This window comes from Frankliniella occidentalis, unplaced genomic scaffold (genome assembly GCF_000697945.3).
Source record: "Frankliniella occidentalis isolate FOCC.00 unplaced genomic scaffold, Focc_3.1 Scaffold1, whole genome shotgun sequence".
NCBI lineage: Eukaryota > Metazoa > Arthropoda > Insecta > Thysanoptera > Thripidae > Frankliniella > Frankliniella occidentalis.
This window is the reverse complement of record NW_026267131.1, coordinates 1557309-1581542: the sequence shown is the minus strand read 5'-3', so window position 1 is coordinate 1581542 and position 24234 is coordinate 1557309. Positions and strand designations below refer to the sequence as shown.

The following is a 24234-nucleotide window of genomic DNA, read 5'->3' as shown; positions in this document are numbered from 1 at the left end:
GCCAGACGAGCTTTCAGTAGGTGGCTGTGGACCAAGGCAGACGTACGCGGTGTGGGAACAGATTGCTTGTGTTGTGACGGCTGGAAGACTTGTTTTGGTGGTGAAAAGAGTGAAATCTCAAAACTTTGCTGGAAACGACTCAAAACATGAAGATTTTAAGGTGCATCAGACGTGCCCATTATGGCGTCGAGACGTTAGTTGTGCGGTGATGGTTGTAGGTGGATGCTTTGAGTGTCGAGTCGTGAAGGAATGTGGAAGTGGGACAAATGTTTGTGTGAATTTGCCACCTGAGTCCTGGAAGGAATAATGCAGTCGAGAAGGTTCGACATGTCTTATGGATACCTAATTTTTCTGCTGTGGCGGGTAAGTTAACATTTTCATTTGTTATATGACTCTGTCTACATTGCATCCAACAGGTTGCTTACCTACATTTGATAACTTGGATTACTATGTACTGTGGTATTGATTAATTTGCTGTGCATTCATCATGGTAAATTTTGAGTAAACTATCTCCTATTAACACCAAGTGCCTTGTATATTAAGCCATTATTTTCACCATTTTATTTAAGTTTACATGCTAAAAAATATTTTGGCTGTGGCCACCTGTTGCAAACTCCAGCAACTCTTTTTGCGTTCAACAGGTGTTTGTTTAACATTATGGCTTATCAATTGCTAATTCATATAGTTGTTATCCTTTATTGCTTATAGTATTAGTGTGAACATTTTTACATTTCTCTCTAACACAGCTTGTCAAAGTCAGACCCCATCCGTTTTATCTGTTTTTCAGGCGCTATGTTATCTATTCAGGTTAGGTAGATATTATTTGTTGCATTCTGTGGTTGCGAAGCTTAGAGGTTGAGGTCAGACATATTTCTTCTCCTATTTTGGTGGTATTATTTGATTTTTTTTTTCAGACATTGTGAGAGAAATTCATAAAACGCTAATAAGTCACAATGACGTGACTACAGAGATACCTGTCAGACATCAAATCAGGTGCTCTTGCGGTGCCCTGTCACATTCCTCTTACTCACTGCAGTTGTCAACCTCTTCATTAGGACATGTCAAAACTAATTTCTCCTGAAGCCCCATGACAGCCCAGTCTCTGCCTTTGATTGAATCTTACTTTCAGAAAAGGCAGTAGGTTGGGTCATGGGAGACAAGACAATTTTTTTTATCATCCTCATCAGAGAAATTTTCTCCACTTGGCAACACTGTCTTAAGACCGGTTTGGTTTGGCGAACGGGCCTCTAACATGGTCGCAAACGCTGTCCGAAGGGAGAGGGGGGGGGCGAGGATAATCCAGTCCGGATCAGGGAGCAGTGTCATTGGATTAGGGAGGAGAGTGCATCGGATTGCTGACAGGGTAGGCGCATGGCCATTGTGTTTGGTGAACCAGCGCGGCCACTGCCGGCGGCAGCGGCGGGCACCGGCCAGCCCAACAAGCACAGCACACCCGCCTCGATCAAAATCTCGACAGGAAACGGGGCGCTTTTGCGCGCAGTGTAGCCCGGCTCGGCGTCGCCGCACCCCGCGGGGGCTCGACTGCCGTGCACTGCCGTGCGCTGCCGTGCGCCGCGCGGCGCCGCGCCCCCGGGCGTGCGAGTGAGTGCGAGCGAGAGGGGCGGCGCGGCCGAGACGGGGGAGGGATAGAGACGGGCGCGGAGGAGGCGGTGCGGTACGGGACGGGACGGGCGCGGCTCACTTTCGCTGCCGCTGGAGCTGCCGGAGCCGACCATACCGACATCAAGCTATGCCACTTCAGTACCTACTCCTACCGCTGGGGGCGTGGCGGGGCGGGGCGGGGTGGTTGACAGACTCATGCGCAACATCGTCGCCGGCGCCCCGCCGCACAAAAGGCGTTCCCCGTGGATGCGGGTCGGGTCGGGGCGTTCCACTTGCGCCTGCTTATGCGTTGCGCCGCCGGAGTTCGATACACTCTTCCTCCTCAGGGCGATGAAGGCTCTCACGCCGCCCGACCAGGATGTACGGCGCGGCCGCGGGCGCGCCATGCACGCCATCCCCGAGACACATGTCGGTCCCGGATGGGCGCCGCCGCCGCCGGGGCCTTGGCGGCGTCCGCGCCGCCCAGTGCACCTCCGTGTGGCGGCCGTGTCCGCTGGGGTCACTTCAACGGCGTCCTGGACCGTGGCACGCAGAGAGAGAGAAATCGTCACCGGGTCGGCGCGGACCTACACATTAGCGCGGCGTTACGCCCTTCACGCCTTGGTGTGTGTGCGTGACCCCTGTGCTCAGGACCTTAAAGGGCCTCTTAAGGACCCCGTCATTAAGGCCTTCGTTAAGCTCCGCGTCACAGCGGTGGGCGGGTGTGAGCTGGGCAGCCTCGAACTCTGCATGGCTCTGCAGCGGGGGGCGGCCTCTGGCCCGGCGGATGCGACACGTGTCTGCCTCTCTCTCTCCCTCTCCTATCTGCGCGCCCGCCCTCCCCCGCACATGCGCTGCAACCCCGCAGCGACCGTCCCGGGGCCGACCCACGGACCCACGGGCGGAAGCTCTGCAGTGTGGGAAAGTGAATAATATGCCCTGTGACACTGCACCCTGCATGCAGCAGAGACGAAGCATTCGGAGCAGAGGAAGAGAGAGGAGGGGACACACCAGGTGGTTGAGCAACCCCGCGCACTTCTGTAGTTATGCGGCAGACGGGGAGGCTTGCTTGTCGCTCACTGCTTACGGGCCGGGCGAGTAGGCAACCCGCCCGCACTCGTGCGTGCGATACAGCATAACTACAGGAGCGAGCGGGGCCAGTCAGCTACACCTGGACCTGGCACAGGGTGGCCCTCGGGCCCCAGAGCACAATTTAGCTATTTAGCTACTTGTATACTTTACCGCTTGTATGCTTGTGGGGGCGTTGCCTACCGGCGAGGGGCCGTAAGGCGCCGTGGTGAGAGAGGCTGTCAGACAAGGCCGGTCGCACCGCACGGGTGCATGCGTCTTCAACTTCAAACAGGGTTATCATCACGACTGCATGCGGCACAGTGTATGTATACGAAATATTCCGGGCTCTGTGGGCGATCACTCCACGCGGAAAGCTCCCCCGGCGTTGAGCCGGGCACGTTTTTGGATACCGCTCCTACACCGCGATAAAAAGTGCCTACTGGCTGCAATCTTGCAATTCATTGAAAACAATGTAAATAGTTTGCTTCCCTTTTTTGCGGTGTCGGGCGCAGGTTCGTCGCCATGGTCTGGTCGGGCCCGACTCTTCCCTCTGATATAGGATTACCGCTGTGCTCGGCGGGCCGGGGCGCGCGGGCCTATTGTCTGGCAGGCGCCATCGCAGCGCTTCAAAGTAAAAGGGGGAAAAAACCACGAGTATTAATATTTAATTTGCTTTTTAAATTGTTTTCCTTCTTCTTTGAAGCAGTGTCGGGAGTGCAGCGTACCCATATACCTACTGGCCGATGGTTTGGTGTATGTGTATATTTGTTTGGGACGCATCGCTGCTCAGTCTCAGAGGTGCTGCCGCTACCCCTCTCCTCTCCCTTCACCTGCCCCCCCCCCCCTTTCGACCACCACCGGAGCTGCAGCAGTACGCCCCGGCTAAGTAAGGGGGGAAGGCGGCTATTTCGGCCCCAGAGGGGCGTGGCGGGGGGCTCGTGGGGGAGGGGGGGGGGTGCCGCCCCCTCCCTCCGGTCCACCCTACCCCGTTCGTGAGATAATATTGGCTGTCTGCATCTCCGGCAGTTAGGGGCCTAACTGCAGCTGCAAGCCGCGTGTGTAGCTCTCTACAAATTTGGACGTGGTCTCGCGCGCGCGTCTAGGGTACACTGCCGAACATGGCGTTCAACTTATGCAAAAAGAAATAATCCTATAACTGTGCATGCTAATGTGTCCATTGCGTAACCCGGCGCAGCGGTGAGCGCGTATTATTGCCTTTGCTAGGCAGGTTTTTATTTTTATGGCTTCTTTTTTTTATTTATTTTTTTCGAGTCGCATCAGCCGAGATGGCGCCGTGCCACGATGAGGTGGTGCCTCCTTCCGCGTCGCGTCCCGGTGGCAAATTAATAATAAGACCTGCTGCTGGGCCGGGGACCGCGGCGGGGCTATGTGCTGTACTCCAACACGCTCTTCAGTCGCTCTTCCATTGAAATCACCAGAGAAGCGTTTTGGGGAAATGAGCATGACGTTTGGCCAGCTTAGCAGGATAGCTTAAGCTATCCTCTCTAGCTGGAGCGCTTTTGCACTGGAAACGCAAGTGTGTGAATGTCGCTCACTTCTTGTATGTGTGTAATGCCCATTCGGTACACTGAAAGGGAGTAAATGTGTGAATTTTCATTTGAAATGCACACACTTGTGCCTTCGTGGGTACGAATGGTGCTCGCAGCTCGCACACCGACAAGTGTGCGACATTCACACACTTGCGTTTCCAGTGCGCTCTCGCTGCTCCACGCCGCCGTTGGCCGGCTGCGTGGGGCCCCAGCGGCGGGCCCGACCCGAGCCTCTTGCCGGGGCCCTCCGCGGGGCTGTGGAAAGTAAAGTGTGCCCCCGATCTGCGGCGAGCGTGGCGGGACCAGCCGGCCGGGGCGGGGACGTGGAGTCTCTCTCTCTTGCACCCGCACGCGGCCGCGGCCCTGCTAATGGGTGCGACGAGGATGAATGAGCTCCGGGCCGACGCGACGTGCGTTCGAAAACTTGAGTGTCTTTCTTTCATTTGGTCGCTTGTTGTTTTCTCCCCATCCTCGTTGCACACATGTGGCGGCTGGAGAGAGAGAGAGAGAAGGGGGGGGGGAGAAAGGAAGAGCCGCTCCTCACCTGCCCCCCCCCCCCTCCCATAATTACGTTCAGCGGTCGGTCAGTTTTCCCGACAAGAATTCAGACTGCGTTTGTTCGGCTTGCTGCTCCCGGCACTGCTGAAAAGTAATTGAAAAGGGGCGTTTTGTTAATCAGATGTCGCATACAACCATTTCGTTGAAACAGCCCAGGGCGGGGAGAAACAAAATTGAATTTCCAAAACCGTCTTTACGTATAGTGGGACCAATCAATGCTAAATTAACTACACAATTTTATCATTACTAAAAAGAAAATGGTTTACTGAAAATTTACAAAATTGTTTGAGTTATTTGTCTCCCTCGACTAGCCTTCCTTTTGCGGTTTCTTTGCTGGTTTTGAGACTCATTTTTCTTACTGTGATGAAGGTACGGCAAGTGTGTTATTAGTGTGTGAGTGAGCAGCTCTAGTCCTTGTTAGTGGGACTCGTCTCTCTTCGCTCTCGTTTTCAAACAGAACTCATCATTCGGATTTTTCTGGAGAAATTAGCGCTTTCTTGTCTCCTTTTCGCTCCAGCGGCCAGGCGGCGTAGGCAGGCGGGTTATGGAGGGAGGGAGGCGGAGACGGCGGAGACAGACGCACCTGGATGCGTCTAAAGAGAGTGTGTAGAGTGAATCCTTCCAGGAAAAAGCAGTTTGTATCCCTCTATAGCAGGAGGACAGGTTTGGGGCACTCCCCCCTCCTCCCGCTTCTCTCTCTCTCTCCCTCCTCTCGCTCCGTCCTCTCTCGCTCCGTCCTCTCTCGCTCCGTCCTCTCTCGCTCCGTTCCGTCCTCTCTCTGCCTCTCTCCGTGGGCACAAGCTGCTTGGCTCACTCCGCAAGCAAGGCCACATGCACCCGGACGGCCCCCCCGCCGTCCAGGTTAGTCCAGCGCCGCCTGGAGCGGGCAGCCGACCCGGCGGACACTCCAAGTGACGCGGAGAGAATTCTCAGTTAACTGACGGACAGAGACCTATCGCCCTAGAAAAAACCCTCTCCGAGATGACGTACAAATCTCTATTTCTCAAAAGAAAAAATCCTCTCCCTGGACTGGTGTGTGCCTGTTCATATTCCTCCCGCACTGTAAAACCAATGTCTGGTTTTTTTAGGGGTCCTCAGGGGAAACACTTTTGAGAAACTCCCATAATTTGGGCAAAAAAACTCCTCAGATTTTGAGAAACTCTCCTCAAAACAGTGAGGGAAATTCCCACATTTTTTTGAGAAGATTTCCCCAAAAGCTGATAATTTTCCCTTGAAATTATGGGTCCCTCAACTAAATTTTCCTTTTTTTCCTCAAAATAAAAAGATCGGCCATTGTTTTTATGCGGTGCGGTGCAGTGAGCCGGCTCCCTGGCGTGGGGTGGCGCCGTGCCAAGTGCATCGCTCTATACGCCGAGTGCAGGTGTGCGTGCGCGCGCGCCGTCCGTCCCGGCTGCTCACGCGGCTCACCGTACACCGCGGATACCGCGTCGTGTTTATGGATTCAATTCCTCGTCTGGCGGCGTCGAGTAGCGCAGCGTAGCACAGCGTAGCGGAGGGAATGACCTTGCTGGAGGCTGTGGGTGCCGCGGGGCGCCGCGGCGGGGGCCGTTGGCGCTGCTGGACAGCCGACAGCGTCTGGACAGCGTCGGCTCCAACAGCGGAGCACGGCGGGGCTCCGCCAGAGGCGGCTTGTGGGTGGACCTCTGTACCGCGAGTATCTTTTTAAAAAAAGGGGGGGGGGGTTCCCCAAGTCAAAGACAAAAAAAAAAAACTTTCCACGAAAAAATACTTGCAAGAAACTCGCGACAACTCGCCAATACTCTCGAATACTCTCGACGAATACCCGCGAAACTCATTGTACATTCACATATTTTGCGGAATGTGACGTTGCTAGTGTTTGAATAACAATGTACGGAAATGAGTGTACCAGCCGACACTCCATCCAGAGGCGTTTCGGGAGTGACGCGTGACACTTTCCCATAGCGCTTATCAACCAGCCGGGATGCCGCGTGCAATGCGCTTCTATCCCTTTTGCCTTTAGAAGTTTTAGCCGATAAACAGTTTGTTGGGGGGGGGGGGGTCAGGTGTAGCATTTCCCAATAAATAAGACGAGTATCGGAGCCCCTCTCTTTCTTGAACGATGATCCCGCTCCTTTTGCTATTGTGTAGGCGCCATAGAGATAGGCGGTGCGCAACTTTGACGGCGTCCTTTCTGGTTCGGGCTCCGGACCGAGACTGGCCGTTGCCGTTGCCATGCTACAACGAGGACGTTCGTCGCAAGGTGTTCTGGGAGCCATGGAGGCATCGTGGTATGAATGATGATCGCGATGGACTTCCCACTCGAGAAGAGGCATTAATCACAGACACATTCAAAACAAAAAAAACACACGTTTATTTACTCATTTATTCGTTGGCAAAAACGTCCGCAATTTATATACTTGCGGGCGGCGCCGCGCCGGTCTCCTTTTTCTTTCTCTTCTTTTTCTGCCGCTCTTATCATCTTTTCTGTCTCCCACGCCAGCCGGCCAGCAGGAGGAAGCGTGGGGGAGGACGCGGAGGTCCTGACGATGGTAATAACATTTTAGCCGGTGCGGCGGCCTGCGCCGGTGGGAAATTTGCTCTAAAGCTTTGGTTTGTTGGGCGCAGGGGGGCGGGAGGGGCGGGCTGAGGCAAGGGCGGGGCAGTCGCCGATTTGGCAACTCAGCTGCCGGGGCGTGGCGGGACTTGGGCGAGCCGCTGCAGCGGCGGCGGCGGCGGTGACAGCTGCAGGTGGGGCGCGGCGCGGGCTGGCAGCTGCTGCAGCGGCTGCGTGCCCTGGCCTCGCAGCTGAGTGCCCCGCCCCACCCGACCCCTAGTCCCAGTCGGCGGGTACCTCTGGTCTGGTCCTGGTCGGCGCGACATGGGGTGCGTACCGGTGCGTACCACCTTCAGGTGGCTCAGGTCCACAACCACGTGGACCTTGTGCGTCCCGCCCGCACCAGTCCGCACCGCTGACTCGCAACAGTCAGTACGCCGCCGGGTCGGGTGCGCGGGGCGAGCGCCTCTTACGGTACCAGCCGGACGCCCCAAGGGGCAGGACCAGCTAACCAGCCTCGGGTACCTGTTTGTCAGGTGTGCCCCCCCCCCTCTCTCTCCGGCTGCTTACTTTCCTTACTTTTTGCCTGCTCTTAAAAAAAATGCCCTATTAATCCTCACTATTTCCACTGTTTTGGAGTGAGATATGAGACATGACCTCGAATTTCACTCACTCTCTATTTTCCATGCAATCTGACTCGCAAGTGGGATTTATCTCTGAAACTCCGAAAGGAACACCCCAAATGATCACCTCTCACCTCTCCGTAGTTGCCCCCCCGCCCCCCCCCCTCTCTCCACAGCCAGCTGTTGCACGGTGATAGCGGTCGCGCAGGCTTTGGGGGGGGGGGGGGAGTAGAGTGGTTAGGGTCAGGTGACGTCACGTCCGCGCGCTGCTGAACCGTGAAAAGAGAAGAGGTAAAGGTGTCGGGTTTGGATTTTGTGTTTTGCACACCAAACATCTTGTTCCTGCTTTCAGTAATAAAACAAGGCAGAAGATGTCAGTATCCAGTATTAGTGCTGTAAATTCAAGCGTTCACAGATTTTTCTGTTCTTGGCTAAATTCATTTTCTTTTTTTCTGATTTTTTTCTGATTTTTCTCTGATTTTTTTCTGATTTTTCTTGGTTGGTGTATATAGTGTTTTTTAGGGGGGTTTTTGAGTGGAGTGCCCCTTGATCTAAAGTCTAGTTCCACCAACAGTGGACGGCGTTGAGCGGCCCCTTCCTCGAGGTGCGTCGCGCGTCCTCCCCGTAACGCAACAATGGCTCTGGTGCGTGCGCGGGGCGCGGGGGCGGGCGCATGCGGCGCATGTGTGGGAATTGTTCCGGAGACTGAGCCGGCCCGAGCAAAAGCGCGAGCAAAGTGTTACCTCCCTTTGTCTCGCCCATTATTATTATTTCACCTCGCGTTTACGAGAAACCCGCGCAAGCAAGGATAACACGACGTAAGAAAGGCAGCGAAAGAAAACTGCACTTTTGTTTTTATTTCGTGTGGGGTGCAATCCCTCGCATTTGCCAGGGGACTGATTCGCCCCGCCCACTACGGAGAGACTAGGACTCTAGGAGAGACTAACTTTGCCGTCTGGTCGCGTGCGGGCGGGTTGCCTACTCGCTCGAGCCGTAAGGCGCCGTGATCAGAGGTCCGCAAGGGCTAAGCCCCTTGTGAGCGGAGGGAGTTAGGCAAACCCAAGAAAGGTATAGTTTGAGCACTATTTTGTTCTTTAGTTTTTTTGCCGGTGTTGAACTGTACAGGACAGGGCGCCGCGGGCGCCTGCCGCGCAGGCAGGAGGGTGCTGACGGGCGCGAGTATCCGGCCGTTAAATGTTCGCATTGTTTAGCTTCAAGTCGAGTGTGGAGAGGGAGAGAGGGAGCCAGACCCCTCGCGAGTACGCCTGGCGTGGTGGAATGTTTCCCAATACTCTCGCGGTGCGCGCGAGAGGAAACCCACGTGTGGCATTCCCTCCCCCCTCCCCCCCTTTTCGATTTCCTTTCTTTATTCGCTGCTGATCGCTTTGTAAAGTAAAAGATATCCAAAGTAAAACTACGTGTTGTTACGTTTGGAACCGCAGGTGCGGGGGACAGCGGCGGGTTTCTTAACCCTATGCACAACCCTCCCCCGCGACGCTATTGCAACGCAACGTTCGCGCCTGCCAGGCCAAGCAGGCACTCGACTCGCCAGTAAGAATAGCAATGCAAGAAGCACCCTGGCTGACCCCTCCTCCTCCCCTCTCGCTCCATCCCCGCGCAACCCTTTGGCGGCGAGGGAGATGGAGAATGGGGCGAAGGGGGGGGGGAGGGGGTAGAGGAGAGTGCCCGATCCCCGCCGATCCTGAACCGATTCAGTTGGACGCTTCTATTGATTGCAGTGGATCCCAGTTTAATTTGAGGTGGGGAAAGGGGGGCGGGAGAGACAAAGGAAAGGACGTGGAGAAAGGGATGGAAGCGCGGGCGAGAGAGAGAGAGAGATACGATGAGAGATAGGATGGGGGAGCAAAGGGAAAAAGCAACTGATCGCGCAAATTTAGCCGGCACCTGCCGCCACCTGCCTCGTCGAGGAGCGAGATTGGGGACCGACAAAAAAGCAGCGCAAGCTGTCGTGATCTGGCCGAGACTCTGCTGTTATCCATGGCCAAATGGAAAAAGCATATTATAAAGGCGCCGCATTTATCGAGTTCTGTTGTTTTCCCTCCCCGTGCGCGGCATCCTGTCAACGTCATGTCCTGTACGTCTGGGTCCGTTTCGCTCGCATGAATGAGTGAGTGGACGGACGAATGGATTCGAATGGATTCTGAATGGATACTGAATGTTGAATGAATGAGGCGTATGCAGGAGGCGTTTGTGCCGGTGTCGCCTCGCTCGGGACCGGGACCCGGACGTGCGTGCGTGCGTGTCTCGCGCGCGCACTCTGTAAAACAGTTTGTGGCAAATCTATGATTTAAAATAAAAACGATGTTTTTGTCTAAAGTTTATTCTTTGCCTGACTTCTAAATCCCAAGTGAAGTTTGTTCGTAAGAACGGGAAAATGTTTGGTGGGGTTTTTATTCTGAGGGGGGGAGGGGGGAGTTTTTCTTTGAATGCGCCCCAGTGTTGCGGGTTTGCCTACTCCCCACGCTTGTAAGGCGCCATGTCCTCCTGCAACCCCCCACTACAGGGTCACCTTAGCGATCCCGCAACACCCGTTACCATACACGCGGACCTGCAGATAAAGAATCTTCCAGCTACACCGATGGTTTCATTGGCGGGAGGGCTGTCTGTTGCCTTAGGCGCCTTAGGCTGACCACCACTGGGGCCCAAATGACACGTGACAGATGGAATTATTCACGGCTGCAGGGATTGGGTACTCGGTCGCGGTGGTCCAAGTGGTTGACGTCCGTTCTGCCTGTTGTTGCAGCTGGTGTCGCTGTGGGCCGCGGCGGAGGGCGCGGACCTCGTCATCCAGATCCCCGGGAACCTGAGCCCGGACGGCTCCTACCGGCTGGACTACTCGCCGCCGCACGGCTCCCCGCCGCCCAACGCCACCATCGCCAGCAGGGACATCGGGGACGTGATCCAGTTCAGTCAGGGCCTGCCTGGCACCAAGTATGAGTTCTGGCTCTTCTACTCGAACTCTACAGTCAACGACTGGCTCACCTGGACAGCCTCTATCACCACAGGTATGCCTCAACCAATACAAAGCGCTATATTCATTCTTTTTAAACGTTCTTTTATAAACTAACCTGGTGAAAATAACTGATTTCAGCACCGGACCCGCCTACCAATTTGTCAGTAAATGTACGCAGCGGTAAGGTGGCCCAGGTGTCCTGGAGCCCACCAGCTGTGGGGCACTATAACAACTTCAAAGTGAAGGTGGTGAACCTGTCTGAATCACCCCATCAGCAGCCGGTGCTGCGGTCAGAAGAGGCAGTGAGTCCGTTTACGTTGAAAGATCTAATGCCTGGCGCCACATATCAGCTCCAGCTCTTTACTGTGTATGATGGCAAGGAGAGTGGAGCATACACCTCAAGGAATTTCACCACAAGTACGTATTTTGTATCTATCTATTTCTGAAGCAATTTCGTATAAATTTTAATAACGTTGTTTCTCATTCCAGAACCCAACACACCGGGGAAATTCATTGTATGGTTCCGTAATGAAACAACATTATTGGTATTGTGGCAGCCACCGTATCCTCCTGGAGTCTACCTGCATTACAAGGTTTCCATAGATCCTCCTGATGCTGTTGAAAGTGTTTTATATGTCGAAAAAGAGGGTGAACCACCTGGTCCTGCACAAGCAGCGTTTAAAGGACTAGTACCAGGTATACAAGCTACATTATTATTCAAGTGCTACTCAACCCATAATATTCTTTTGCTAGTGACAATTTAATTTTGCAGGACGGGCTTATAATATATCTGTGCAGACTGTCAGTGAAGATGAAGTATCTGCCCCTACAACTGCACAGTATAGGACAGTTCCCTTGAGACCTATGAATGTCACTTTTGACAAAAATAGCATTACATCCAACTCCTTCAAGGTTCATTGGGAACCACCTAAAGGAAATAGGTAATTATCATTTTAGAACATAATTACATTTCCCCTTCATCAACTTTCTCCTGTGCTAATTTTTATTTCTTTTCTGTAGTGAATTTGATAAGTACCAGGTTTCCATATCTGTAAGAAGACAGCCACCAGTGACAAGAAATCGAGATGAGCCTACAGCCTGGGAATTTCGAGATGGTTTGGAAGCAGGAAAAACATACCAAGTCCTTGTTAAAACAGTCTCTGGCAAAGTTACCTCCTGGCCAGCGTCAGGAAATGTGACATTGAAGCCATTACCTGTTCAAGATTTACACTCTGCCACTGATGACAAGACAGGAGTTGTGAAGATCACTTGGTCACCTGACAATTCAAGTTACCAGGAAGGCTATAAAATTACTTATCATGAAGTTGAAACATACAATGGTGATAGCAACTCTGTGCTAGTTGATAAAGATCAAACATCACTTTCTTTGGAGTCCTTATTGCCAGGAAGAAATTATTCTGTGACAGTTCAGGCTACTAGTAATGGATTAGATTCAAACCACACCAACATATATGTTGCTACACGTAAGCTCATATTACTTTTTTGAAGGATCATTTTGTCTGTTTGTCCATTGGATTTTAAATGATTTATCTATTCTTATTTCTATTTTAGTTCCATCCTCACCCATTATTGAAGACTTGCGCCCAATTATCAATGGGCTGAATATATCTTGGAAATCAGATGTTAATTCAAGGCAAGAAAAATATGAGGTCACCTATGTTAGGAATGATACAGGTAATGATAACAAAAATTTCTCCTCATTGAGTGCTTTGATCTTTTTACAGTCACATGTTGTTTTATATTCCTTTCCAGGAGCCCGTGTCACTACATTGACTACAGACTCACGCCTGGTCCTTGATAATTTGTATCCGGGGGCTGGTTATGAGGTTGAAGTGTTTGCTGTGAGCCATGGGCTTCAAAGTGAACCTCATGATTACTTCCAAGCAGTGTGTAAGTTGGTTTTTGACATTTTTTAAAAAAATTTTTGGTTGAGAATCTTTTTTGCTCTCTTTATTGTAAAATTCTGTGTTCTTGCATGCAGAAAGGAACTCTGCTGTAAGTTAAAGTATTGCTTGAGCTTGTTCAATAATATTGAAAACTTTCAATATTTTTAATTTGTTTGTTTCAGATCCTAATCCACCAAGAAATTTGAGCATCGAAAAAGTGACTAGTAATTCAGTTCTAGTGCGCTGGGAAAGCCCAAAAGACTCAATATTTTCTGAATATTCCATCAGGTAAATGCAAAATGAATACAGTTTTCCTCTGACAGTGAATGATGTTTCCAAACTGTGAAGTCTACTTAATACCTTTTCATTTTTAGGTATCGCACTGAGGAAGATGAGAGATGGGTAAAACTTCCAGCAGTACGAGAAACAGAAGCTGAAGTCACAGATATGACCCCTGGAGAAAAGTATATGGTTCAGGTTAACACTGTTAGTTTTGGAGTGGAAAGCAGTGCCCCTCAAGAAGTTAATCACACAGTCCGTATGTATCAGAAAATTTCTATTGTTTTCTCCCTCAGATTTTTTCTGATAAATTCTAACCAACTACTTCTGGTTTCAGGTCCAAACCCTGTCTCAAATATTGCTCGCTTGATTGATTCTAACAATGTGACTTTGGAATTTCCTCGTCCAGAGGGTCGCATTGAGTATTATATTATCATGTAAGGATTATTAATATTAATTTTAATTCCTCAGTGTTAGTCTGTTTAGTTTTTGCATGACGTTACACTTTTTAAATTTTCTAGGTGGCAAGCTGAGGATGGAGGCGTCGATCCTGCCCCTAAATCCCGTAATGTTAATGACACTGGTGATGATGAAGGTGTTATGGTTCGAATTCTCATCACTGATTTAATGCCTGGAGTAAAATATGCTATGGAAATACAGACTGTCAGCTATAATTTGCATTCCGGTACAACTAAACTGTCAGCCAGAACAAGTAAGTGAATTGATAATATATGGAAGTTGGGCAGGAGTCAGATAAAAAATACTTTGTATTTATTGAAATCAAATCTTTTTTTTTATTTCTAGTGCCACTTATCCAATCTGAGGTATTGGTAGTAAGCAATCTGCAAGAGACTGGTCAACTAACTCTCCGTTATACAAGAACACCTCAGACTTCATCTCACTTTGACCGATATAGATTCCGGCTATCAGATCCCTCCATTCCAGACCGCGAAAAACTTGCCAACGACACTGAATCATCTAAAGTAATATTTACTGGCCTTGTGCCTGGCAGGTTGTACAACATCACAGTTTGGACAGTATCCGATGGAGTAGCTAGTTTACCTCTTCAGAGACAAGACCGCATGTGTAAGTAATTTACAAACTATTGTGCATTGTGCTTTCTTTTCCTTAAGTATGATTTCTATATCTTTATTGTTATCTTTTAGACCCTGAACCTATTGTTGGAATCAATGCCTCCCAGATAACAGATACAGATATTACACTGACTTGGGAACCACCTAGGGGTGAATTTAATGCATTTGAGGTATACTTAACATTATTTGGTGAAATTTGTGGAAATTATTTCTTTCTATAATGACCTCTTTCAGGAATCATTGTAATAAATGTTCATGTTTTGTTTCCTTTCTTCCTTCATATAGGTACAATATCTAAATACAGAGGGTCTCTTAATCCAGAATTTGACATTAGGAGACTCTATCACCATCAGTGAACTTAAACCTCATAGAAATTACACTTTCACTGTTGTTGTGAGATCTGGCACTGAGTCCTCTGTCTTGAGACGGTCTCTTCCAGTGTCTGCAATTTTCCAAACACATGAATCTGTGCCTGGCAAGGTATGTGTTGAAATAGTGTTTGTAAGCATGCAACCTATTTGAATTATGTACAAGTTTCTACCAATAGGCTTTCTATTTTGTAGGTGGAGAAGTTTGTTCCGGTTGATATTTTGCCTGGCGATATCTCATTTGAATGGGCTTTGCCAAGTAACCAGCAGAATGGTATCATTCGAAAGTTTACCATCACATATGGGTTAGATGTATGTTTACACCTCAGACTGTCGGATTTTCAGTTAAATTTACTATGCTTTCATATTTATTTTTAAAATGTCTTTTTATCTCATAGGGCTCTACCCACACTCAAGTTCGAGACTTTAACCCATGGGAAATTCATGGCACAATCAAAGGACTCTTTCCAGGAAAAACCTATGTATTTAGGATTCAAGCAGAAACACGAGTGGGCTATGGACCTGAAGCAGTATGGAAGCAAAAGATGCCAATTTTACCCCCGCCTAGATCATCTGGAACTTTGGTTCCAACCGAAGTGTGTCGTAGCACCACGTCAATTCAAATTCGTTTCCGGAAAAATTATTTTTCAGATGCCAATGGTGTTGTGACATCATATACTATAATTGTTGCTGAAGATGATACAAAGAACTCATCTGGGCTTGAAATGCCAAGCTGGAAGGATGTTCAAGCGTATAGTATTTGGCCCCCTTTCCAAGTTATGGACCCCTATTATCCCTTTAAAAACTCAACAATTGAAGACTTTACAATTGGTTCCATGAATTGTGACAAAACTCGACCTGGATATTGCAATGGTCCTTTGAAATCAGGTTCAACCTATCGTGTCAAAGTTAGAGCATTTACTGCCCCAGATAAGTTTACAGATACACATTACTCTTTCCCAATTCAGACAGGTAATTCTTTAAGTTGCTAACAACCTATCAACCTTTTTAACTAGTGTATGGTAGTTTAATTTATGGTTGTTTAATTTAATCAACAGATCAAGACAACACTCCAATTTTCATTGGAGTTGGTGTCCCAGCAGCCTTGGTGGTGCTACTGTTAATTACCATTCTATTACTTCGAAGAAGAAGATCAGCTCACAAAAAAGCTACTGATACACGCAACAACGATAATATGTCTTTACCAGACAGTGTAATTGTGACTAGGTAAAATGATTTATCCTAAATGGTTGGATGCAGAAATAATTATTCAAAATAGGAATAACTTTTTTTAAAACCAATATTATTTCTTTGACACAATTATAGCCGAGCAATTCGTTTGGAGAACTTTGCAGACCATTATCGTCTAATGTCAGCAGACTCAGACTTCAGGTTTTCTGAAGAGTTTGAGGAGTTGAAGCATGTTGGGCGTGAACAAAGTTGTTCAGCAGCTGATCTGCCATGCAACCGTCCCAAGAATCGCTTTACAAATATTTTGCCATATGATCACTCAAGAGTCAAGCTTCAACCCGTAGATGATGAAGAAGGGTCAGATTACATCAATGCAAATTATGTACCTGTAAGTCAAAATGAGTGTATTGGTTTAATTTCTAGTTTTGTTTTCTTTTTTATCCAATCATAAAACAATAATTTAATTTTGTATGTTTTTCTTTCTAGGGACACAATTCTCCTCGAGAGTTTATAGTCACTCAAGGACCCCTGCATTCTACTAGAGATGACTTCTGGAGAATGTGCTGGGAGTCTAATTCACGTGCCATTGTTATGTTAACTCGATGCATTGAGAAAGGGAGAGAAAAGTGTGATCATTACTGGCCTTATGACACACTTCCTGTGTACTATGGTGACATTTGTGTCACTATACTAAATGACAGTCACTACCCTGACTGGACTATCACAGAATTCATCATGTGCAGAGTGCGTTTCCATCTTTTGTAGCAAATCTCCCATCTTATTGGGTGTGTTATGCGTTAGTTTATTTTGTATTTTCTGTGTACACAGGGTGAGCAATCTCGTGTGATGAGGCACTTCCACTTCACAACCTGGCCAGATTTTGGTGTGCCCAACCCTCCTCAAACCTTAGTCAGATTTGTGCGAGCTTTTAGAGATAGAGTTGGGCCTGACCAGCGGCCAATTGTTGTACATTGCAGGTAAAATTTATCTTTCTGCATTTATTTCAGTGAAATGTGTTCAAAGCAGGATGAAAGTCTGATCTAATCTTATTTCTTTTCAGTGCTGGTGTTGGGCGCTCTGGTACCTTTATAGCCCTAGATCGGATTCTTCAAAGTTTGTCCCATTCAGATTGTGTTGACATATTTGGCATTGTCTGGCAAATGCGTAAGGAGAGAGTTTGGATGGTTCAAACTGAGCAACAGTACATATGTATACATCAGTGCCTGCTAGCTGTGCTAGAAGGGAACGAAGGTGGAGGTGGTCCTGGCTCCACACAACGAGAGGCTCATCACAACCAAGGCTTTGAAGGTAAACTTGTACCCATTTTGAATCTAATCGACTATTGACTTTCATTCAGTGTTCTCCTGAAAGACACAAGAGACCAACACACATTTGAACTGGTTTCATATGTTTGATTCATTTAGAAAACTTAAACCTGTGTCTTTCAATGGACCTCATTATAGCTGTAGCAACAGTTGTTGGCATGAGGTTTTCAGTTAACATATGTGTTTGGAGGTGGGATGGTGGAAATGTTGTAAATACTCCCCTTGTCCTGGTGAAGGTGTCTTCTGGACTATTTTTGGGCTGCTCAGCATTTGATTTTAAATGTTTTTTAATGATTAATTTAGGTTCTTGCTCTCAAGTTTGTGAAGGTGCCTACTTTTTTAAGTACCTACATACTACCCTGGCTTGATATCCTTGTGTTCCCTACTCTCAGATTCCTTTACATTTCACCTTACTTGATATATTTGTATACATTTTTATTTTCTTTCTTTGGTACTTGGTATCCTTTATTTCCTAATGCTTTGGATTATACTTCCTAGAAATATTCTTATCATTTGATGGCTGTCTTTGATATAATTATTCATGGGCTGAGATTAATCAAAGAGGATGGGGTATATTGTTAGGGATCATTAGGTTTGAGTATTAGACTATTTAGAATTTACTGGTCCTTAATATTGGAAGTATGCCTTAACAAGAGTTTTTGAGTATCGCCTATCTCAACCAGAGAAAAGTGGTTGTGTTAAGTGTGTTAGCAAACTTTTTTTCGTACATAGAATGGTGGAATGGAGTTCGTTGCGCTCTTCGTTCTGTTGCTGCATCTGTTCGCTGTGCCATGTCTTCTAAGTCATCTGATGGCACCTCTGGTGCCACAACAACTAAGGGCGAGAGTGAAAAATGAAAATGGTGTGATACCTGGTAAAATTTGGGTTCATTTCTTTTGCCTGCTCATTTTTATGGTTACAATTTTTTTGGTAGTTTCGCTGTCTAGTTAGCCTTGCTAGCTAAGCTTACATTGTACTTTTGATCTTTATTTAGCAGTACAGCTGAGGAATTGTTTGTATATGCAGCCTCTTGATATGATTGTTCCTCATTAGTCTTAGGTTCTGCATGGTTGTCTGTTGCCTTTATAAATACAATGTTCTTTATGCTCAATCCAAACTCAGCCTAATATCAGTATCAACTCTAATTTACTTGGTTAAGTTTCGGGGAAAATAATATCTATCCATCTATCTTGTCTTACACAGTATCTTTTCTTCATAACCTGATGTTTCTCTTTTTAAATGCATGATTGCTTGCAGTTTATGTTGTCTGCATGTAGTTTTTGTGTGCGCCTATCTTTACAGAGCTGCTGAGCTTATTTCAGATCAAGTATTAATTCAAATAATATTGGATATGCAGGATGGCTGTAAAGCAAATAGTGTCATGTCATGTCAAAATGTTGCAATTTTGAATAGCCACTCTTAATATTTGCTCACCATTCACCCTTATATCCGATACCCAAATCAATGCCTGGCCCGAAATAAGATCAGTAGCTCTATGGACAGCTAATGTACCCTGACAGTACAGCGTAATTATGTGTTGCTTTTTCAATGACGATTGTTTGATAGCATATGTGTGTTACTTGAGGTGGATTTAGTCTAATGAGGATGAGATGGGCCAGTCTAGGCCAATCACAGTGCCCCAAAATGATAATTTGCTTTGAAACTGTTCAAGAATTGTGTGCCTCATGCCTCAGTCCTCATGAGGCTATAGCCACCTCAAGTTATTTGATTTGCTAGATTCCTTATACATTTTTTGTTTTGTTTTTGTTTTTGCAGATGATGAAGGTATTGCAGAATCTGGCATGTGAGCATCCTACATCCTGTCAGATTCTCAGTACATGTGAATCAACCTCGCTCCAGTCATCAAATGTGCCCTAAATTGTATTTTCTAGTTAGTTTCCACAAGATATTGATGTATCAATTAGCACATGGTGAAAAGCATGGCAAAACAAATTCTATTGTTGACTGTTAATAGAATTCACCGGGCCATGTCATGCTAGTGAGATACGCCAACCTTTTGATTGTGCTATAGTTGTTTTTACCTTAAGATATTATACTGTATCATGACGGACTTATGTTATATTTCAAGACGTTTCTCTTGCAAAATTCCTGCAATAATCCATAAAGAGGGAACAATTGACAAATTATTTTATTGTTCATGTGAGAAAAATTTGATTGTGATAAATTTTCAATTCTAGTGTTTATTATTACAGTAGAACTATTCTCTTTTTTAAATTCCTAGCTTCCATTCGGAAAACTGTGAGGAGTTGCTTGAGTTGGTCTGTTTATGTGATTATGCCGTCTCTTTAAGATTTGTACAAAACGTATCATGAACAACCACTGGATTTTAATTTGAGAGAATCTATGTGGTTTGGGTATGATACATTTGTTTTTGTTTTCTTTAGAAAATTCCTGTTAGGTTGCATTTAAGCAAAGTGATCACATTAATCTGAGCTAGTTCAGCCTTCTTTATCACAAATTCTTGCTTTTATCGACTTTAATTCTTGGCTAACTCCTTGCCAGTCTCAAAATACCTCTATTTTATTTTTATACTTGGATTGTAATGATTACAGGGAGGGTGCTGCTCCTAACAATTTCACTTATTTTCATTGCTCTCATGCTAAACTTTTATACTTTGAACTTGGAGAACAGTGCCCTTGTGAATATTTGTTAAGCATTGTGATAATAATTTTAAGATACATGTGTGCATTTAGTGTTTTGGACATCGCTCACTGTCAGTCAACGTTTTTTATCATCTTCCCCTCTTCCTTATCTCTAAGAAATACGTACAGAAGATACTTTATTCCATAGCTTTTCTAGGCCCTAGAAGAAAGAGTTTAACACTATAAAACTGAGATCTGATTTAGTTTTTGATTTTATAAGATGACTATTTTGTGAATTGTTTTAATTTGTAAAATGTGTATCTGGTGAATGTACTTATACCTTCAGACAAATTGAATGACTTGGATGAAACATGTTAATTGTTAGTGCCAGATCTTAGCATAAATGGTTACCATATTAGACATTATTACCTCTACTTTTCTCATGCACAATCCTTAATGGTGATTGTCAGTAAGATATGCAACAATTCCTTGCTTTTTGCTGATCAGATACCTAAGGAGCATCTTATTTTGTTTCTGTAAAATTGCGTTGAGTTTAATTAATGCATTTACCTCATCCTGCCCTGATGTCATGGCAGCTACTTCATCTTAATGAATTCTATATATTATGTATGAAGTTTTGAACCAAATGTACAGTATTTGACTTAATCATGGCAGTGTCGTCACATCATTATTTTTGTGCTAGTTTTTTTGTGATTAGATTTTTTTTATTATTGCATGCATTTGTCTCTGTGTATGCTGATTGACATTATAGGGACCAATCAGAACCAAGCAGTATGATTGTAGTCTGATTTAAATGAAGTCACATGTTTATATTAACAAGCATAGTCTATAAATTTTTTAAATTCTTATTTCTAAGAGCTTTCTGATCAAGAAATTTTATATTACACCTTATACCTGTAGTAGATTCCGTCCATTTTGCATTGTCTGTCTCTTGCTTGTTTTTTGTTGCTGCAGTAACTTTCAGTCGAGAAACTTGATGTCAACTACTTGATAACAAAAATCTGACTGAAATTGAGTTGTTGAAATACATTAGTAACTGATAATGTTCTGCTTTTTCCTATCTTTTTTCTGTACATTATGACCTTTTACGCTTATTACTAATTAATAAAAACACAACACAACAGAACTTTAACGCTTAGTTGAGTATTTTTGACAAGTTGATATTATTTTATCAATCTACTACAAAAATGCGATGGTGTAACACTTTCTACAACATGAAGTCATACTGTATTATGAATTAGTTTTAGACCATCTGTCCAGTTCTCAAAAACTATCAGACGCACTGGGCATTGTGATATTGAGCACTGCTTCGACCCCTCTTGATTCTTTGTGCACCAGAGGGGTGTGAACTTCGATGCACCCAACAGTTTGGCTACCAAAGTCTGCTAATAACTTCTCCTCTTTCGATGTTTTTACACTATAGACCTTTGCCTGTGAGTCATCTTCCAGATCCTGAGTAAACAATACAACAAGCTGATGAATCCCTTGGTCTAGTTTTGTGGAAGATCATTCTAGGCGCCTTTGCCTACCTCGGTCTGGGGCTGTTTGGGGCAGGGAGCCCTCCTGGTCCGCTGCAGCGCCGGGGGCTGGGTGACGCCGAAGACGAAGGCGGGGGCGGGGGGCCGCGGCGGCCGCAGCGCCCTGGGCCCCAGGCGGGGACTCACGCCGCCCACCACCGACTCCCCCGCGTCACCCTCGGCCCCCCAGGTGGTGGCGCCGCCCGCGCCGCCCTCGCCCTGCCGCAGCCACCGCGTCAGGCAGCGCGGTAGCGAGCTCCGCAGCGCCTGCAGGTTGCAGGTAGCACGTCGTCACCATGTCATCCACGTCACACCACCCCGTACAGCAAGGCACCCGCCGCCCTCCAGCCTTCTTACCGCCTTGTTGGTCTGCCGGGGCTTGAGGCGGTGTATGTGCAGTGCCCGGTCACGGCTCGGCGCCTCCACTTTGCCCCTCTTTGCAGAACCACTTCCTGCAGGGGCAGATCGAGCGGGGGAGTAACTCCACTGTTCCGCGTCCTCCCCAACCCCGCGGACTTCCCCCGCCGTACCTCGTGTCCTCCTGACCGGCTCGCTGCTGTTCGAGACGTCCTGGCTCGTCTTCGTCTTGGAGAACAGCCTCGACAACAGCCCGGACGGTCTCGGAGCCGGGGGAGGCAACTCGTCCTCCGTCGCGTCGTCGTGAACCTCTTCGACAGTCACCTCTCGACTGGCGGTGCCCGGAACCCGCACCATCTCCTCCACCTCCTCCACGAGGTAGCTCACAACGGGGTCGTCGGCATCCCCGTCCAGTCGCACCTAGAAGGCAAAAAAATCATGTTGACAAATAAAAGGTATGAGTTTTATCTCGATAAGGCAAGACGACGGCGACGGCGTCCGCGCACCTCCTCTAGGGTCGCCTCGAGCTCGTCGATGGTCTGGGGATCGACTTCCAGCACGCGTTCCTCATAGTCGGCGTCGTCCGAGTCCTCAGTGTCCGCTTGGTGTGTTAGGGTCGGCGGCGTGTTGGAGACGGTTTCAGTTCGGGTTCTACTCGTCCTCCCCTGGCAGAACCAAGAAAGCCGTGAAGCAAGTGGGTGGGGAGCGACAAAGGAAAGGAGTTAATAAATCGCTTTGCAGTAATTACCAAGAGTCGGCTCCAGACTCGGCCGAGGGTGCCGCCGCTGGCGCTCGCGGCCTGCTGCTGCTGCTGCTGTTGCTGCTGCTGCTGCTGCTGCTGCGCGCTGCTGGGCCTGCCCGGGGATACCTCGGGGGTGGCCTCGGGGCTGGGCGTGCTGCCGCCGCTGTAGGTCTCGTCGAGCAGCGCCATGTCCTTGAGAGTGGAGTAGAGCGTGGACCCGGGGTCTGCGACGACAAGAATAAGATGAAGGTCGCGCCTCCCTCGGCTGATTCGCAGTTGGGGCTTCCCTTGGTAACTCACCCAGCTCCAAACCCATCCCCAGCCCATGCTGGTGCTCCTCGGAAGGGCTATGCTGGGGCGTGTTCTCCGGGGTGGGCGCTCTCCGACAAACTTCGTCTTCCTCGTCATCGAGGAGGATGCCGTCATCATCCACGTCAACATCGTCATACTGGCCGGGTTTCTGTTCCGGCCACGACATGTGCGCCTGCGCCAGCAGCTGCGGTTGCGTCTCGGACTCCGAGGGCGGCAAATTGATGATGGACACATTGGTGATGCCCAGCTTGGACCTCACCAGGGTGGGGCTGGAGAAGGGCTCTATCGTTTCCTCCGTCTGGGAGCCCTTGGAGCTCTGCAAGGCAAACTGCATGCGCGAGGTCCCGGAGCACTGGGGGTCTTGACACTCGTCCCTCGGCGAGGCCTGCAGTTGCACGTCGAGTGCGTCGAGCAGCCCGACGTCCTCGTCGTCGCTGTCCTCCGAGGGTGTCCACTCTAGGTAGCAGTACGACACGGAGGACGGCGCCGCAGGCGCCGCGGGCTGCCACGCCTCCTGGGGGACGCCGATGTGGGGTGCGGCGCGGGCGCTCGGGGGCTGAGAGCACAGCGGGTCAGTTGTTGCGCTCAAGCAATAGTACGAGCTCAAGCAATCTGTTTACCTTCCCCTCGTCCGCCACATCGACGACTTCCACCACCTCCAGATCGCCCATGCCCATCCGCTCGAAGCACACAGAGTACTCGCCATCCTGCGGGCGAATCGACTGCGCTCATTGACTCCACTATCACCATCCTCCTGTCTGACCCTAGCCCCACCTTCCTCCCCGCTTTGCCTCGCTACCTTGACGTCGGCGTGCTCGGGGCGGCGCGTGCTCCTTTCCCCGGCGCCCTCCACGAGCTGCACGTCGACCTGCGGCACGGCGTGGGGGTCGACGAGGTGGTCCGAGTCCATGGCGTGACTCCCTCGGTCGCGGGGATCGCAGCTGTTTACAAAATGGCTCAACCCCGAAACGAGCACGACGTGGACGCCTAGGAACGGGAGGCTCAACAATGCAACCCCCCAGCACTTCGCCGGTATTCCAGTGAGGGGAGGAGGCAGGGGGGGCGGGGAGATTTGGAGGTTTACACGAACATTTCAGCTTTCTACCGCAGGTTTTACGTAGTAAAAGCACAGAAAATATATGATAAACGCGCTTACCTGTCTTAAATCAAACTTATCTTTCGCAGTCAGCAGAGCGAGTGCATTTGAGATTTCCCGCGTCCCCACCGTGCACAATGGTCACAGGTTGACCAAATCACCAAATCTCTTTCCACGTGACAGTTGTGAACGAAACCCGTGATTCAATGTCTAAGCCTCTCTCGTACAGACTACTATTACTAAATAACTCGTTTTAAATGCGTTTTAATTGCTTTGAAAGATGAAAATAGCACATACTTGTTTACAACAGGTTGTTGCAAGATTGCTTCGAGGTTGGCAATGACTTTTGGTCCCACTGGTCTATCTTATATTTTTGATTGAAGAATAAATAAGGACAAAATGTTATTTGTAATTATTAAAATGAATCGTAGATTGGGAAATTAGTACCTTACCTTTGCTTACATCTGCTAAAAGTTGATTGTGGCTAGTCTGCGCAACAGACAGATGG

The 24234-nt window shown here is 48.2% G+C and overlaps 3 protein-coding genes across 5 annotated transcripts in view; 2 read left to right on the top strand and 1 right to left on the bottom strand.

Moving 5' to 3' along the window:
* The window catches only part of LOC113213475 (uncharacterized), a 66921-nt gene that overhangs the window by 5543 nt on the left and 37144 nt on the right, over positions 1 to 24234 (top strand). The gene's annotated exons all lie outside the window — the stretch shown is intronic.
* On the top strand, positions 6 to 20745 carry LOC113213418 (tyrosine-protein phosphatase 10D). Of its 2 annotated transcripts, XM_026432481.2 has the most exons (24): positions 6 to 363; positions 10705 to 10966; positions 11053 to 11331; positions 11404 to 11610; positions 11687 to 11855; positions 11935 to 12398; positions 12487 to 12609; positions 12688 to 12825; positions 13004 to 13109; positions 13196 to 13359; positions 13438 to 13537; positions 13622 to 13812; positions 13905 to 14186; positions 14267 to 14364; positions 14480 to 14674; positions 14758 to 14874; positions 14961 to 15534; positions 15621 to 15789; positions 15889 to 16141; positions 16240 to 16497; positions 16582 to 16730; positions 16814 to 17061; positions 17811 to 17952; positions 18855 to 20745. In XM_026432481.2, exons 1-23 carry the CDS (start codon positions 307 to 309, stop codon positions 17933 to 17935), a joined length of 4728 nt encoding a protein of 1575 aa, XP_026288266.1. In that variant the 5' UTR covers positions 6 to 306; the 3' UTR covers positions 17936 to 17952; positions 18855 to 20745. The 2 variants fall into 2 exon arrangements, with proteins under 2 accessions (XP_026288266.1, XP_026288267.1); XM_026432482.2 differs by lacking the exon at positions 17811 to 17952.
* On the bottom strand, positions 20491 to 23645 carry LOC113213446 (uncharacterized). Of its 2 annotated transcripts, XM_052275433.1 has the most exons (9): positions 23430 to 23645; positions 23251 to 23337; positions 22619 to 23186; positions 22325 to 22542; positions 22083 to 22241; positions 21750 to 21996; positions 21577 to 21671; positions 21232 to 21486; positions 20491 to 21154 (listed from the first exon to the last, which is right to left on the bottom strand). In XM_052275433.1, the coding sequence occupies exons 1-9, from the start codon at positions 23538 to 23540 to the stop codon at positions 20966 to 20968; spliced, it is 1929 nt and encodes a 642-aa protein (XP_052131393.1). In that variant the 5' UTR covers positions 23541 to 23645; the 3' UTR covers positions 20491 to 20965. The 2 variants fall into 2 exon arrangements, with proteins under 2 accessions (XP_052131393.1, XP_052131341.1); XM_052275381.1 differs by having other exon boundaries at positions 21577 to 21996.